This window comes from Ictalurus punctatus, chromosome 5 (genome assembly GCF_001660625.3).
Source record: "Ictalurus punctatus breed USDA103 chromosome 5, Coco_2.0, whole genome shotgun sequence".
Taxonomy (NCBI): Eukaryota; Metazoa; Chordata; class Actinopteri; order Siluriformes; family Ictaluridae; genus Ictalurus; species Ictalurus punctatus.
The window spans coordinates 29,642,885-29,658,060 of NC_030420.2; the positions used below are offsets into that span (position 1 = coordinate 29,642,885).

The following is a 15,176-nucleotide window of genomic DNA, read 5'->3' on the forward strand; positions in this document are numbered from 1 at the left end:
CTAAAGCCTTCACTTTCACTCTTTTAAACTAAATCCATGCATTTTCACTGGTGCAAATGTGCTATTAGATGTTCTCACGTTCTCTACATGTACACATGTTGACCAGAGTGAGATGGGTGCTAAAATAAATACTTAAATCCATTCAATCTTAAGGTAAAGAGAAGCAAAGTTTATTAATTAAAAAATGTTTATAATACTGTTTGATATTGTTTATGACGAACAATATTTGTATTAGTGTATCATTGTTATACAGATCATGTTAAACATCAATTAAACATTTCATAATAAAAAAATAAATAAACCACTTGTTTTTTGTGTATGTGTGTAGATGTGTACTGCATGTACTGGTATGAGTTTGAATGAACAGATTTTAATTTGGGGAGAAAGCACTGTTTGTTCAGTGCATGTCTGTGTGTGTGTGTGTGTGTGTGTGTGTGTGTGTGTGTGTGTGTGTGTGTGTGAGAGAGAGAGAGAGAGAGAGAGTGTGTATGTGTGAGTGTATTTGGTGAGTGTTGGATGTCAGAGGCTGGCCCTGTGTCAGCATTACAAATGTACGGGGAGTCAAATCAAGAAGATATTGGAAGAGCCAACGCTGAGAACATCAGAGCTGGTGAGTGCTCCAAAATCCTGCATTTATTTATAAAGGGACGGTTTCTAGGATAAAGACGATTCTTTCATGATTTGATGATAATTGTTTGGTTCAGTCTTAATATGGATGTAAATAAAATTCTGCACAATGATATAAGCTTTAAGGCATGAGGACAGGATGTTGTGTGTGGTCTTGGTGTTGGAATTTAAAAAGCCAACAGATGTTTTAGCGTTTTTGAGGAGCAGCGCCATATTATATGTCTATATATTGTAAAAAAGAAATAAATAAAAATAAATAAAATAAAAATTTGTCTAGAGTGTGCTTCAGAAGCTGCATATACACTTCTGAAACACACTCAATCATATTTGAAATTTGCTTTATGTCTAATGAAATTAGAAATCATACAGATTACAGTACCCCATAGATGAAATTATGCATTTATGAAAATCATTAAACACACACAGAATATATATATATATATATATATATATATATATATATAAATAAATTACGAGGTCACTGGGACAACTTAGAGTTCAAGTCTGAGCTGGGGAAGAGATATGTAAGAAGAGTTTATGTTCAAACGAACCAATTAGTGTCGGTTATCTGTTATGACACCTCATTTTTCTCCTGCACTGGCAGAGTCACGAATCGGGATAAAAGTGCTAATAGAGCTTTCAGTCTTTGAATAGCAACACGACGAGCGATTATCTCCTCTGCTGAAATCTCTTTAGTTGACCATGGACTTTAGTCTCTTCCCACTCGCCAATGCAGCCTGCAAGGCCACTCTAATCTAAGAGTCTGCTTCCTGTTACTATCCATAAACACAACATCATATGGTCCAAAGAATGTTGTAGAGCATTAAAAAAACAACATATAGATGGATGGATGGATGTATGGATGGATAGACCGTGTTGTGTGGTTGAACGGGTGCAAATATAATGATCCAGTTGTTAGTTGGTGTTTAGTGTGGCCTGATTACGTTACAGCCAAAATGTTTCGGGAAGTTCAGGATCATTAATCTCTTTTCACTCTGTCTTCTAATAAAACTCCTACTCCCAAAAGGTTTTGCAACACAAGACCACCCCTGCCCCTTCATCCAAGGAATAAGCAAGCTATACATGTTGCTATTTATGGTATTCATGAAAAATGAATGAACGCTCAAACTCTTTAACCCGCTCGCCTCTCGGAGGGAGTTCAACAGTCCCGCTCTTTCTCACCCTGTGTGAAGTGAGGCTGTGTGCGGCGACCAGGCAAAGGTCCTGTTTTCCTTCTTTCGGATTTGTAAGGAAATGACCTGCAAGGCATTTTGATGGACGGCAACAGAAATAACAAAAATCCTCCCTCCATCGGGATGTAGAAATGCTAATAATGGCTCTACCATAATCGCTCCCCCACATAGATACGAATAATTTAGTAAAGTAGCATCAAATTGGCACTCTGTCACAACAGTGTAGTGTCTATATAAAGGCTATACAAGATGGAATCTTTTTCACTGTGTCCAGTCAGGACCTTTGTGTGTGTGTGTGTGTGTGTGTGGGGGGGGGGGGGGGGGGGGTGTTAGTTGAAGCTCCTAAAATCCTAAATCCTCAGGGTCAAATATTAACTGCAAGACAAACAGAGCCGTAGCAAACAGTGAAACAGAGCAAACAGTCAGCAGAGCATCAGAGATGAGCCGTCTGTCATTCTCTCCTCCCATGGGACACACAGATCGACCGACATAGACTGTGGATCAACACACACACACACACACACACACACACACACACACACACACACACACACAGCAGATAAGGCATTGGAAAACAGGAATGAAACTCTAAGGTCTCGTACTTCAGCAGTTTTACATGGACCTACCTGATCGCTGGATCTCTTACTGACTTAAGATTTGAAGCCTATAGAATGAAAGTAATATCATGGAGGCAGTGAGAGAAACCGGTCCAGAGTTGGCTCCCAGTACAGCCTTATTTCTTATAGCCGAATCTAGAAACGTGCTCTGCACATTCAGGTGGTTCATAAAAGGTCTCCAGCTGGACATCCGTGTCCACGCCAAACCTGCAGAGACCACCAGGGACTCGCCTCTGTTTCATGAGCCGCCCTCTGAAACCGTCACTAGAGCAGCTGTTGAGACACGCGGGACTTGTTGCATCCCATTCTCACACTCCTTATCCCATGTCTCCATGCACTCTGACCTCCTTAGACGTCTATGATCTGCGTTTGCATCAAAGCATCCACCAAATATAGATCCTCCAACTCCAGACACGATCTGGTCTACGTCAGAAAGTACTACTCAGTGGAAAGAAATAGACTGAGAAACTGAGATGTGTGTACAGTATAATGAATTCTTGACTATGTCTTGATCGGTGTTAGACGTAGACGTCTGTGCAGAGTGCAGTTTGTGAAATCAGAAGTGGAGATGAGAGAGTGGATGGATCCTGAGATGGGCATGATGACCGGAGGCTACCTCTCTGGAGCAGATGCTTACGGCATGGCAGAACCGCAGTACTATGGTAAGGTTCTTCCTATTAAACCTCCTATGTACCTGTTTATACTGAGACATGTAACATTTAATACCTTATTTCATATGTGTTTCATACGTATTTTTATATCTCCTGTGTTTGGTTCTAGCTTCCATGCCACTTTATATTTCATTTTGTTTCATTGTCTGGATAACTCATTCAGTGAAATGTTCTCTGTACATTTCCTCCAAAGCAAAACCAGTGATCTACATGAGTTATAATTACTAGGTCTGGATTCATTCGTTCATTTGTTCATTCATCTTCAGTAAGCTCTTTATCCTGGTCAAGGATACATACACACACACACACACATTCACACACATTTGCCAATTCACTTACTAACATGTTTTTGGCCATTGGAAGGAAACTTGATAATCCAGAGGAAATACAGTACACATGGACATGTAGAGAATATGCAAAACTCCACACAGACCTGAGCTCAGGATCGAACCCGGGACCATGAATAGATGAGTGTATGATGAGGGTGGAGACAGAGGTTATCGTACATTACATTACATTACATTACGTGAGCAACAGTGTTCACCAACATGGCTGTTTATAGCGAACTCCAATAGTTTACAAACAGATGCGAGCTCAGCCATGTCATGCAACGAATCCCAGGCTGAACAGGACAGAAAACATCTGGGAGAAATGAGAAGTGGGAGGCTGAGTGATATGAATGAGATGCTGTGTCACAAATGGAATACATCATATATACACATCATATATTATTATTATTATCACTATCAATTACCACAAACAAGAGTTTGGACATATGTGACACGAGAAACCCTGTTCTGAAACGTATGTATAATAAGAAGTCTACTTGGATAAGTAAAGCGTGTGCAAAACATGTATTTGTACGTGTAGAAAGCTATAATGTATTCAGTAGTCATTTGGAAATATTTGTAGACGTATCTTTCCAATATAATTGTGTGGGTGTGATCACGCGCAGACGGGACAAACCCTGGGAGAAACCGTGAGAAACTGAAGATGTTTTGACTGTATTGCTCCGGTGTTTGAAGGTTACACAGGAGCAATACAGTCTGGTATATACAATAGGTCTGACACATGCTTTAAAAGAATATAGTTTTTAAACTGCACTAAAGAGTTGCATATTAGAAGTATTTATTGACGGAATTCAGCATTCGAATACTTTATACAAGTCAGTTTAGGGTAAAGTTTTGCCGTTCTTTTCTTATTCGAGGGAACTGTCAAAATTCTTTCCTGTGACAATCACACATACACTACAGATGTTGTAGATGAATGTAAGGTTGACAGGGCGCTGAAATATTCAGTTAAATCCGCAGAGATGTCGTGTTGATAAACAGATTTATTTCTACCGCATCTATCCACATTTCCTGTCAATCTGCATGATTCTTTCTGCAACATGTAGGTGTGAATCAGAGCAATCCTGTCTCACTGCACAGATGTGTTTCAGAAGCAGTGCCAGCAGTAACACGTGTTTTCTCTGTGGAATGTGTTGAGAAATTTTTCACAAATCCTGAGCCCGTTCTCATAAGGCTGAAGTTTATTCGGTCTGTATGGATTCAATGTGATTATTAAAGGTCAAAACCAAAGCAAACTAACATCATAAACATCACAATGCTCTTCAGCTGCATCCTGTTTCCAGAGTCACTCAGTGGTTCACAAGGTCTTGCTCGGAGTCTTTTATTGTCCCGGTGGTCTCATTAAAGCCGTCAAATAATTCCTAAATCACATGCTGTCGATGCGGATCACGTTCCAGGCGAGCATTTCGTTGCACTCTGTCAGCTAATTCATTTCTGAATTAATACTGACCTCCTTTTATACATCTCATTGTGCCACATTTTAAATATATGGAAAACATTATCGCGTAATATGACGTTTTCGCCTTTTCACAGATGTGCTGGTGGATCCGTTGGGATATTCATACCAGGACCTTGATCTACAGGCTTTTCCCTACAGCCAGCAGCACTACAATCCAACAAACGTGCAAGTCTCTGTGTATGGACCCCCCAGCTCTCAACCGTGTAACCCAGCATACCCGTACAGCCCGCAGTGTCTGGAGCCTCCGTGTCCAGCAGACGTGGAGCTGCACGAGCAAGTGAGAGGAGGTATGGGTACGACACCGGGCATGAAGAGACCTCGGCTGGGGCCTGGAGCTAGGGTCAGGGGTCAGGATGAACTCTGCGTGGTGTGTGGGGACAAAGCTTCAGGATACCACTACAATGCTCTGACCTGTGAAGGCTGCAAAGGTGATCAGCTGATTTGTGCTTTTGGGAGTGGAAAAAGAACGACAAATGAATTACTGATTATTGGTACATTGTGTATTTGGCTATATATATATATGCATTAATGATTGTTAAACTGAAAAACCATCGAGAAATACATGTTTATAAGACATAAAATGGGGATTTTGCTGAATTTTGGAGATAACATAATAATGCACTTTTTTTTTTTTTTTAAATTTATACCAACAATGATCTGTATTTTAGCAATTCTTCTTGTTCTACTCTGACATTTCTGCAAAAGTTGCCACTGTAACAATTAAATAAAGGTAACACTCTCCGTGCTGTGTTCTTTACAGGCTTCTTCAGGCGCAGCGTCACCAAGAAGGCTGTGTATCGGTGCAAGAGTGGTGGCAGCTGCGAGATGGACATGTACATGCGTCGCAAGTGCCAAGACTGCCGACTGCGCAAGTGTCGAGCTGTCGGCATGCTAGCCGAGTGTGAGTGAGAGATTGTGTTCCTTTCTTCATGAACGGTTGATGACATAAGGAATAAAACACAACAGGGTGCGCTGTTATAGAAAATAACTACTCGCCAGCGCCGTATCTCCCTGCAGTTCTCGTCTGGTCGCTGAAGCTAAGCAGGGTTGAGCCTGGCCAGTGCCTGCATGGGAGACTTCCTGGAGAAATGTAAGGTTGCTGATGGAAGTGGTATTAGTGAGGCCAGCAGGAGGTGTTCACTCTGTGATCTGTGTGGGGTCTAATGCCTCAGTATACAGTAATGACCGGGGTGCTATACTGTTAAAACAGCACTGTCTTTTGGATGAGACGTTAAACAGAGGTCCTGACTCTCTGTGATCATTAAAAATCTCATGACACTTAAAAGAGTAGAGGTATAACCCCTGTGTCCTGGCGAAATTGGCCTTTCTCTGTCATGGCCCCCTAATAATCCCCATCTCTGAATTGGCTACATCACTCTCTCCTCTCCACTAATATCTGGTGTTTGGTGGGTGTTCTGGCGCAATATGTCTGCTGTCACATTATCCAGGTGGATGCTACACACTAGTGGTGGGTGAGGAGACCCCCCCCAAATACTACATAAAGCGCTTTGAGTGTCTACAAAAGCGCTATATAAATGTAACTGTAACAAAAAAAACATCAGTGATGGGGTGTTGATGTGAACTTGAGTTGTTCTTACCCCCTGAAGTTGATTATTTTTCAATAATATATATTTAGAACATCCTGTGTCAGATTGTATGCCTTCAAGACTGGATGTGAATGGACAGAATCTTCGGTCTAGTGGCACAGATTTTTATTATGGAATATGTGGTGTTTATATGTTATCGACTGTGCTGGATTTAAGCCTGACTTCCTCTGAGATTATCGAACAAAATAAAATCAAAGAGATGTCATGCAGGAAGTGGTGAGGACAAAGAGCCAAACGGACAAAAAAAAAAAAAAATTCCTCTGAGTTACATTCCAGCTTCGACTCCGTGGAGAATGAACACTTCCTGTAGCTGTATGTCAGACATAAATGATTGATCTAGCACGCATACCAGATCGGCTCTCGGCTTTAGCACACTAGGAATGCAGATTAAAGACTACTTACATTATACTGTCACCTTTACTTGATCGCAGACATTAAGAACACTGGTCTAGGATCAGCTTCCAGTTTGCATACATATTACACTCAGATGCCCATTTTATTATCTATACCTATGTTTTATTTATACTAATTGGCCATTTTATGAAGTAAATCAGTCATATAGATGCTCCCTGTGGGTCTACAATTACTGCCTGTAGCCTGACTTTTACTATGTATAACTTGTCAGATCTCCTTTACCCCATCCATTACTGGAAAGGACCCCTGCTGACCAAATATTAACTGGATCGTGGATCATTTGCTGCACAGCCATGACACTCACATGATCGTGTGTGTGTGTGTGTGTGTGTGTGTGTGTGTGTGTGTGTGTGTGTGTGTGTGTGTGGTGCTGGAACAACTGTATCAGGTGCAGGTGTATCATTGTTCAGTGATGAAAGCTAGAAGACTATTAACACAAAAGGTTAACGGTAATGTCAGTGATTTTATAATTGCACCTGTATGATTGGTGTACCTGATAAAATGGTCAGTGCATGCATTATAAGATGGGCCATGTTAAGTCAAGAGGTTAGTCCAGGATCACACTCCTCAGGTGGACCATTACACTGCCTTTTGTACGCTACTACAGATAGTCATTACTCACAATAATTTTGCTCCTTAAAGGCGCTAGTAGGTGTGTTATATAGTTTGGTAGTTTTAGTAAGGTCCAAATGTTGGGAAAGAGGTTTGAGAATGGCGCTTTGATAACTTCAGTCATGTGATGAAGTTGCTTTGAAGAAATGAAGTAAGGCTATTTATATATAAGGCTAGTTATACATTTATAATGCTCCGTTGCTGTTTGTGCAGCTTTGGGCTGGTTGATAACTGGAGTGTGTCATATATTCACTCATATATTCATGACCCTGTATGTAGGTAAATAATAAACAGGCCAGTAGGTGTATGTGTATATTTGGTAGAACAAGAACCAGAATGAGAAAGTTGACTTGCGCTGTAAAGATCTTTGCTCTTATCCAACAGGTCTGCTGACTGAGGTACAATGCCAGTCAAAGAGGTTAAGAAAGGGGGCCAAGCACCGAGGCGACTCACTTTCGGTGCTCACCGCTGAGGATGAGGAAAGCAATGAAAGCAGAAATGTGTCCTCTACCAGTAGACTACCTGCACCAGCACGGGTATGAGCTAAATTTCTAAAATCCCCAGGAACTACTTTTCTAAAGGTCTTTAGAGGTGTTCAGACAATCAGTGGATTTATTGACTTGTTTAGACAATGTGGTTTTAACTAGCATCCTGTAATGCAGTTTCAGTCCATCATTTTCTGGCCCAGAAAAATGGACATGAAGATGCTTTTGTGACTCATCCCAGGGACTTCATCATTTCTACTAAATGGTGGGAAAATCCCCGCTGTTTAATCACAACGATTCATACCTGTGGCATAATGAGATTGACATGATGACAAGATCCAGAGATTTGTATTGGTAATGAAGTCATTACAACATTGGCTTCGTTTACGCTTCCATCACATCAGGTTTCTTTAATGTATACATCGATAATTCACACCTTTCAATTTTACACCCCATGATGTCACGGTTTTAAATCACGATAGCAGTTATTCACTGATGAAGCCCCTCAGATAAGTGGCAAAACATATTCAAGATCATAGTCTGGTTGTCTAGACTTATCACTTCCACAAGACCGGCAGCATAAATGTTCTTGTTATTTTAGAGATTTTAATGGTCATTTTTCAACTTGCCAGTATTTCAGTTCTGAGTCGGTAAGCATGGTTGTCTTGTTGGATTTCCGTCTGCTTAAGGTGCCATCAGGATTGTCCAGAGAGCAGAAATGTGTCCTGAACAGAATTGTGGAAGCTTATCGTCGGTACAGAGCTCAGGATGGCACTCGTGTCCGGGTGTGTATGTCAGCATGGCTTTAGTGTGTATCATTTAAAAAAAGTCACTGATTAAGCCCAGTCCCAGGCTAGCATGTTAAGCATAATTCCAACACCAGAGCCTTGTATAGGGGCAAAAATTCTGTTGAAGGTTTTTCACTAGCTAGCTTGGTATGGTGAATACCAATACCAATACCAATACCAGAATATGGCCTAAACTTTCTTTTTCCATAACAAAACGTAGGAGAAGAACCGAAGGTTCTTAGCACAAATAAACAAGCATCGACAAAGGTACACATGCTAAATATATTGCAGCTACTTGATAATAACCTACATATCAGGTTAAGTGGTTGTTAGTTTTATTTATGTACTATGAACTTTGGTATTGATTAGCTTTTGCTTTTGGAATTTCCCACATTTCCCCAATTCTGGTTCCAGTTTGGTGTTTCCCTGTTCTAACACACTGCGGGCTCTGATTCATGAGATGAAAATCGGTAGTCAAAAGGCCACAATAGCATTATATTTGGGAAAAACCTCTCCAGAAACTCATAATATTCCTGTCTCGTTTCAGGTGTCCCAAGGATCCTGTTTACAAGATGGTACTGATCGGTTGACCGACTTGACCCCTCTAGAAATAGATAGACTTCTGCAGTTCTCAAAGAGCATACCTGGTTCGATACGTCCCTTTCCACAGAATCAGTACAAATCGGAGGATATCAGAGCAGGATTGATTAGCTAATCTATGTTTGGTGTTTGTTTGTTTATTCAGGGTTTGAGCTCTTGGATAGTGCTGATCAAAGCATTCTTCTCTCCAGCTCGTCTGTGGAGGTCATGTTCCTGCTCTTGGCTCAACAGTTTACTGAGAATCCGTCCCTGTACACCTCATGTAAGGCTGCATTGATCGGTGTAGTCTCTACTCAGGAGTCCAAACAAGCAAAACATTTATATCTAGTCACTAAAGTTGAATTTCTTTCTCATTAGCTCTGTATCCTGGCAATGTGAGTGACTCCAGTCACAGCTGGGTGAAAACCTCACAGTCTAAGACCAACAGTCATGAGATGCTATTAAACTCAGGTGAATGTTTGCTATTGTGAGATGTTTAAAAAAATAAAAATAAATTGTGTTATGCAGTATAATTTAATAGTAGATTAATCACTTTTAAGCTATCCTTTGCACATATTTGATTGTTGACAATTTCTACTTGGCTAATATTTATTTAGCTAGTAGGCCTTATAATCGATAGATAGATAGATGGGCTTCCTGTTTACATACTATAATACTTGGCCTACTGTTAATTAGCTTGCTAGTAGATAGATAGATAGATAGATAGATGGGCCACTTGTTGCACATAATGTTAATATAATGCTTATCCTATTGTTAGTTAGCTTGCTAGCAACCATGTGTACTTGTTTACACAGTACAATACTTGATACTTAACGTAACATTGACTAGCTTGATAGAAAACCTTAAAATTTACTGAAGTCAAACAGCTGCTGCTGGTGTGATAACTGCTTATCTGGCAACAGTGCAGTATTTAGTTAATGTTGCCAAATAAGAACTAATTAGCTCTGTTACAAATGCAACTCTATATTATTTATTATAATTGTGATATGCCTGGCTGAAGGTTCAAATACATAAAGTTGCATTATGGTGTCTAGATAGATTGAAAAATGTAAGATTTTAGCAAATTTTTAGATTAAAAAAAGAAGAAGAAGAAGAAAATATACTTTATTGAACCCCAGCAGAGAAAACGTGGAGAAATCTAGCTTGCTAGTACCTAATACTTACACAATATAATACTATCTTGCTGCTTCTGGGATTCATTTACACAACACTTAGCCAAGCATTAACTAGCTTGTTTAAAAACAAAAAAGGCTAGTTACTCTCATATAGTCAATGTATCAGAGGTAACATTAGCTAAGCTAACTACTTATCTGACAACATTAGTGCAGTGCTGTGTTTACTTAACTTAAAATGAGGTGAAAATTCCTAACAATAAGTCTTAATTATTATTATTTTTTTAAAACTACATTTTATTAAGCTCAACTCTTTAACACAATAAGAGCCAAGGAGTGCATTGGCAGCAGAAATGATGATACCATCTTTCTGGTCTGTTTCTGTGGGCAGGAATGAGTGAGGAACTCTTGGGGCCTGTGCTGAATTTCTTCCACAGTATGGCAGCCATCGCAGTGACGGATGCTGAATACGCTCTTCTCGTTGCTACTTCAGTGCTGTGCTCAGGTCTGCGGCCTTCACATAATTTCCAGTTAACTGGAAAAAATGAGCCTCCTTTCATTAGCTGCAGCACTAATATCTTTCAAATATCTTTTCCTTCTGCTGTGTGTGCAACATTTTGTGCAATGGGAGCTTATAGGTGCATTATTCTTATTATAGATAGTTTTTCATTCTTATTAATCCCTTAAATCCTAAGAATTATTAGTTAATGAATGAAGAATGAATGCTTATTTGTTTTATTCCATGCCGTATTTATTAGATTTTCCATAATTGGTGGTATTTCCAGCTCCAAGGCAGATCACAGTTTATGTATATGTATATGAAATCTGTCCTATAGTAACTAATTCACAGGGGTGTGTATGGTGCATGCTCTACATAACCTAAGAATAATAATGGTGCGTTCAAGTCTTCCAGGGAAGTTTGTGTTTACAAGTTGGGAAGTCATAATTACGACGTCGGGTGTGTTCAAGTTACTTTGGTCGGAGCCAGATGGCGGAGTACCGTCTCTTAATTAACTACAAAAAAATAAATAAATAAATAGAAAAATACAGCAAGTCTTTTTTAAAACTCTTCTTCTAGGAAAGGAAGAACAAAGAATGTGCATCAATTGTGTTTTTCTTTTTCTTTTTAATCAATTTATTAAGCTACTGAAAACTTTATTGTTACATATTATATCGTAATTGTTACAGTGCTATTGTATTTTGTGCCGGAAATTAGCTTGTTTTATTGTCATTAAAATACTCAGAGAATGACATGTTCAGCAATTTGCTTGTATTTCAATAACTTGCAGCATATTCCAAACACACAATAAACGAAATCAGCTTTTGAGGCGATTAAACATTCGCGTTCGACAAATTTACCGTCAACCACAGATGTTGCATCCATTGATTCCGCCATGTTTTCTTAGACACGCTCCCGATTCCGGGCTCAAAGAAAATCCAGAATTTCCCACTCGTAATTACGACTTTAAGGTGGCGATCAACTCGTAAATACGATCTTTAGGACATGACTTGAACGCACCATAATAAACAGATTAAAAATGTTATTTAACAACAACAACGTATAAGAATGTATTCTATCAGGAGATATTTGTTTAACATTTACCGAAGGAGCCTCCAGTGTCGGTACTTTGTAAAAGTCAGTAAGTTTTCCATCATGGGAAAGTCTTCAGGACTTTGTACTATGTGGTTTCTCTGTAACACAAGAGTTTGCATTTTTGCTGGCAAATTTGCTTTAGCATAAGAGGAATAAAACAATTTGGGACCATCATAGGAAAAGAATCCAGTTCATGGTGGTCCACTTCGCGTCAGGACGCATCACCCAAACCCCTCGTTGATTATTTCCCCATAACAGCACAACCCCAAGTGATGTATTCCTTAAATAATAGCGTTCTTTTTTTTCTTTTCCTTTGAAGCTGCTCACTTTTATACAAAAATGAATATGTAATTTATAGTCACTTGCATGACTTCTTCATGTACTGTGAAGACTACTGCAGACCACAACATCCGTTTTTTTTCCCCACCTTTGTGAAACTTGAAACAGGAAGGGACCAGTTGAACCAGCTGCATTATGACTGTGTAGTTCTCAAACACCGTCTCACATCCTAGTTTTCAGATTGCACTATAGTGCAGTCCAAAAGGAAACCGTTAGTAATGGTTCATATTACTTACAATTATAAATAGAGGGAATTTTTTTTCTCTAATATATATATACTTTCCACATAACTTCCTGTTAAATCAAAGAAAAGCACCGTATTATTGTCTTGTAATGATATTTTTCCTCTTCTCTCTGTGTGTGTGAGGTAGACAGACCATATCTGTGTGCAGTGAGCTGTGTAGAGAACCTGCAGGAATTTATTCTGGAGCTGCTTTCCAAAGTGTGCAGGAACGGGCAGGGTACGACTCACGGGCCATGCCGTTTCGCCAGGCTGCTTGGCCGGCTAACAGAGCTGAGGACGCTGCACCACAACCACCTCACACTCCGACCGCAGCAGATCTGGGACATGCAGCATTGAGACACACTGATCAGGAAGACAGAGGACTACATGGTCAGTTCCTGTGTTTATAAACATTCTAAGCAGGCATGCTGGTCTAAGCACAGAAAACGTGGTGTTTGTTGTGATTTGGGACAAACAAAGTGCTGGATCAGCATTCTTCCTCTGATGTGTTCTATGAAAATGGACATTTAGAAGAAACTGCAACTTATTTTTGATAATACATTAGTCCACGTCTATGTGTTATACCCTTGTACAAACTTATTTTTACTTGGATTTGCATTTATTTTTCACTATACTTGAGGCCTAATGGCTTGACTTAAAAATATACAAAGGTTTCTAAAGCTGTTGTGTGGTCTGTTAACATTGCACTCGAGTCTGTCGTCTTGAAAATTCATTTCAGTTTTCTACTTGCATGTCTGCGCTTAATAGTAGCGTATTTCAAAAATGAAAAGAGTAACAGATGATTTATCCATTTCAAACTTGAGGTGCATGGTCAGCGTTCTTCAAAAGAGCAGTCTATATTTTTTAGAGCCCTCTGTTGCCTGTGAAGTGAATCGTAATCACAACAAAAACCTAAATACGCCTTTCTTTTTCCCGTATCTGACTGAACATCGTCTGTTGAAACTACAGCTGTGTGATGAATTGCTTTTTTATGAAAACGTAAACAAATTTTATTCATGGTTGGTCTGACCAAAAGCAAAAATTTTGTAGGTTTTAGATGGCACTTGTATCGCCGTATAGCAGGGAGACAAACATCACAAATGCTACGTCATACGTTTACCTAAACATACCACCTCTGTATGGAGAAGAGTCAGTGCCAGATAGAAATATAATCAATCACTGGGGGATAAACATGACACACTGAAAAACAAAAACTTCAAATCCAAAAATTTGATAACATAACTCCTAGGTCCTGCTGTGAAGTGTAGGCATTTTACGTCATCTTAACACTTTTATTCATTTTTAGTAGAAATTCTGAAAAGGCTCATTCCATCTCAAGTGGTCCAATAATTGCAAAGTTGGTTGCTTGACCAGTTTTAATTTGTTGAATTTTTCACTTACTGCTTTTATCACAGGACAAAACACCACCACAGCTCGAAATTAAGGTTTGTAAAACACCAAACTGAACACTGTAATTCCAAATGTGGATAAAAAATATTCACGCATACCAACTGTATACCTGTATCAACATGATAGATCAGGCTGGTTCTACAAATCTGGCCCACGAGGCCTACTGTCCTGCAGAGTTTACTTCAAACTCATAATTTTTTACAGCAGAATGCTATTATAGAGGACTTACTTCTGTGAAAATTTCAGGTTCGTACTTGGTCCTTCACCCGAGATATTCAACCTGAAAATGGGGGAATTCCATCCATCAATTTTCTATACAGCTTTATCCTTCTTCAGGGTCACGGGGAAACCTGGAGCCTATCCCAGGGAGCATGGGGCACGAGGCGGGGTACACCCTGGACAGGGTGCCAATCTATCGCAGGGCACAATCACATACACACACTCACACACCCATTCATACACTACGGACACTTTGGACACGCCAATCAGCCTACCATGCATGTCTTTGGACTGGGGGAGGAAACCGGAGTACCCGGAGGAAACCCCTGCAGCACGGGGCCATGGTGGGAATCGAACCCCCAACCCTGGAGGTGTGAGACGTGTTAACCACTATATGGACATTTATACGGATAGCAAACGCCTCCTTGAGTCTTTACTCCATTTCTCCAATTACAGCAACGCCCCAGAGTATGGCTTAGGACTGTTCTTAGACATGGTTGCATTTCAGTGTGGCATGACTCAACACATTGATGAAGAGAAAGCAACACAAGAGCAATACAGCACCAATGAAGGCTTTGTTTTTCAGTGTGGTACATGTCCTACATGCCGATAACGTAAATCAGGGCCATTTGTGTATTTTATTTCATGTTTTTTTTTCACAGGTGTAACTGCATTTCACTCTGGCACGGAACCCTCCCATCCTCCGAGTGCCATTTTTGTTCAAAGACAGTGCTGTTTTCAGTAGGCGGAGTCACACAGTCCTCCTACTTGGTCTAATTATACATACAGATTCCAGTAGATGTTGGTGCGATTAGGAATGAAGAGATTAGTAAGAATAACCAAGTCAAAACAATAT

At 39.9% G+C, this 15,176-nt stretch overlaps 1 protein-coding gene across 5 annotated transcripts; it reads left to right on the forward strand.

Annotated features, from left to right (window-relative positions):
* The first annotated feature begins 467 nt into the window (after positions 1 to 467).
* Positions 468 to 15,127, forward strand: nr1h5 (nuclear receptor subfamily 1, group H, member 5). 5 transcript variants are annotated; one of them, XM_053680411.1, is made up of 12 exons: positions 470 to 610; positions 2,960 to 3,099; positions 4,992 to 5,345; positions 5,678 to 5,818; positions 7,935 to 8,086; positions 8,725 to 8,820; positions 9,371 to 9,470; positions 9,569 to 9,685; positions 9,781 to 9,873; positions 10,927 to 11,040; positions 12,840 to 13,081; positions 14,983 to 15,127. In XM_053680411.1, the coding sequence occupies exons 2-11, from the start codon at positions 3,006 to 3,008 to the stop codon at positions 13,046 to 13,048; spliced, it is 1,470 nt and encodes a 489-aa protein (XP_053536386.1). In that variant the 5' UTR covers positions 470 to 610; positions 2,960 to 3,005; the 3' UTR covers positions 13,049 to 13,081; positions 14,983 to 15,127. The 5 variants fall into 5 exon arrangements, with proteins under 5 accessions (XP_017323588.1, XP_053536386.1, XP_053536385.1 ...); XM_053680410.1 differs by lacking the exon at positions 14,983 to 15,127 and adding an exon at positions 14,348 to 14,969; XM_017468099.3 differs by lacking the exon at positions 14,983 to 15,127 and having other exon boundaries at positions 468 to 610; positions 2,978 to 3,099; positions 12,840 to 13,371.
* Positions 15,128 to 15,176: the final 49 nt, after the last annotated feature.

What these genes read in the sequence shown, in the direction of transcription:
- nr1h5 (XM_017468099.3), top strand. Translation starts at nt 3,006, where the DNA reads ATGAGAGAGTGGATGGATCCTGAGATGGGCATGATGACCGGAGGCTAC. An exon ending in GTTCTCAAAGAGCATACCTG is followed by an intron (nt 9,471 to 9,568) that starts GTTCGATACGTC and finishes TTGTTTATTCAG; the next exon opens with GGTTTGAGCTCTTGGATAGT. An exon ending in TACTTCAGTGCTGTGCTCAG is followed by an intron (nt 11,041 to 12,839) that starts GTCTGCGGCCTT and finishes TGTGTGAGGTAG; the next exon opens with ACAGACCATATCTGTGTGCA.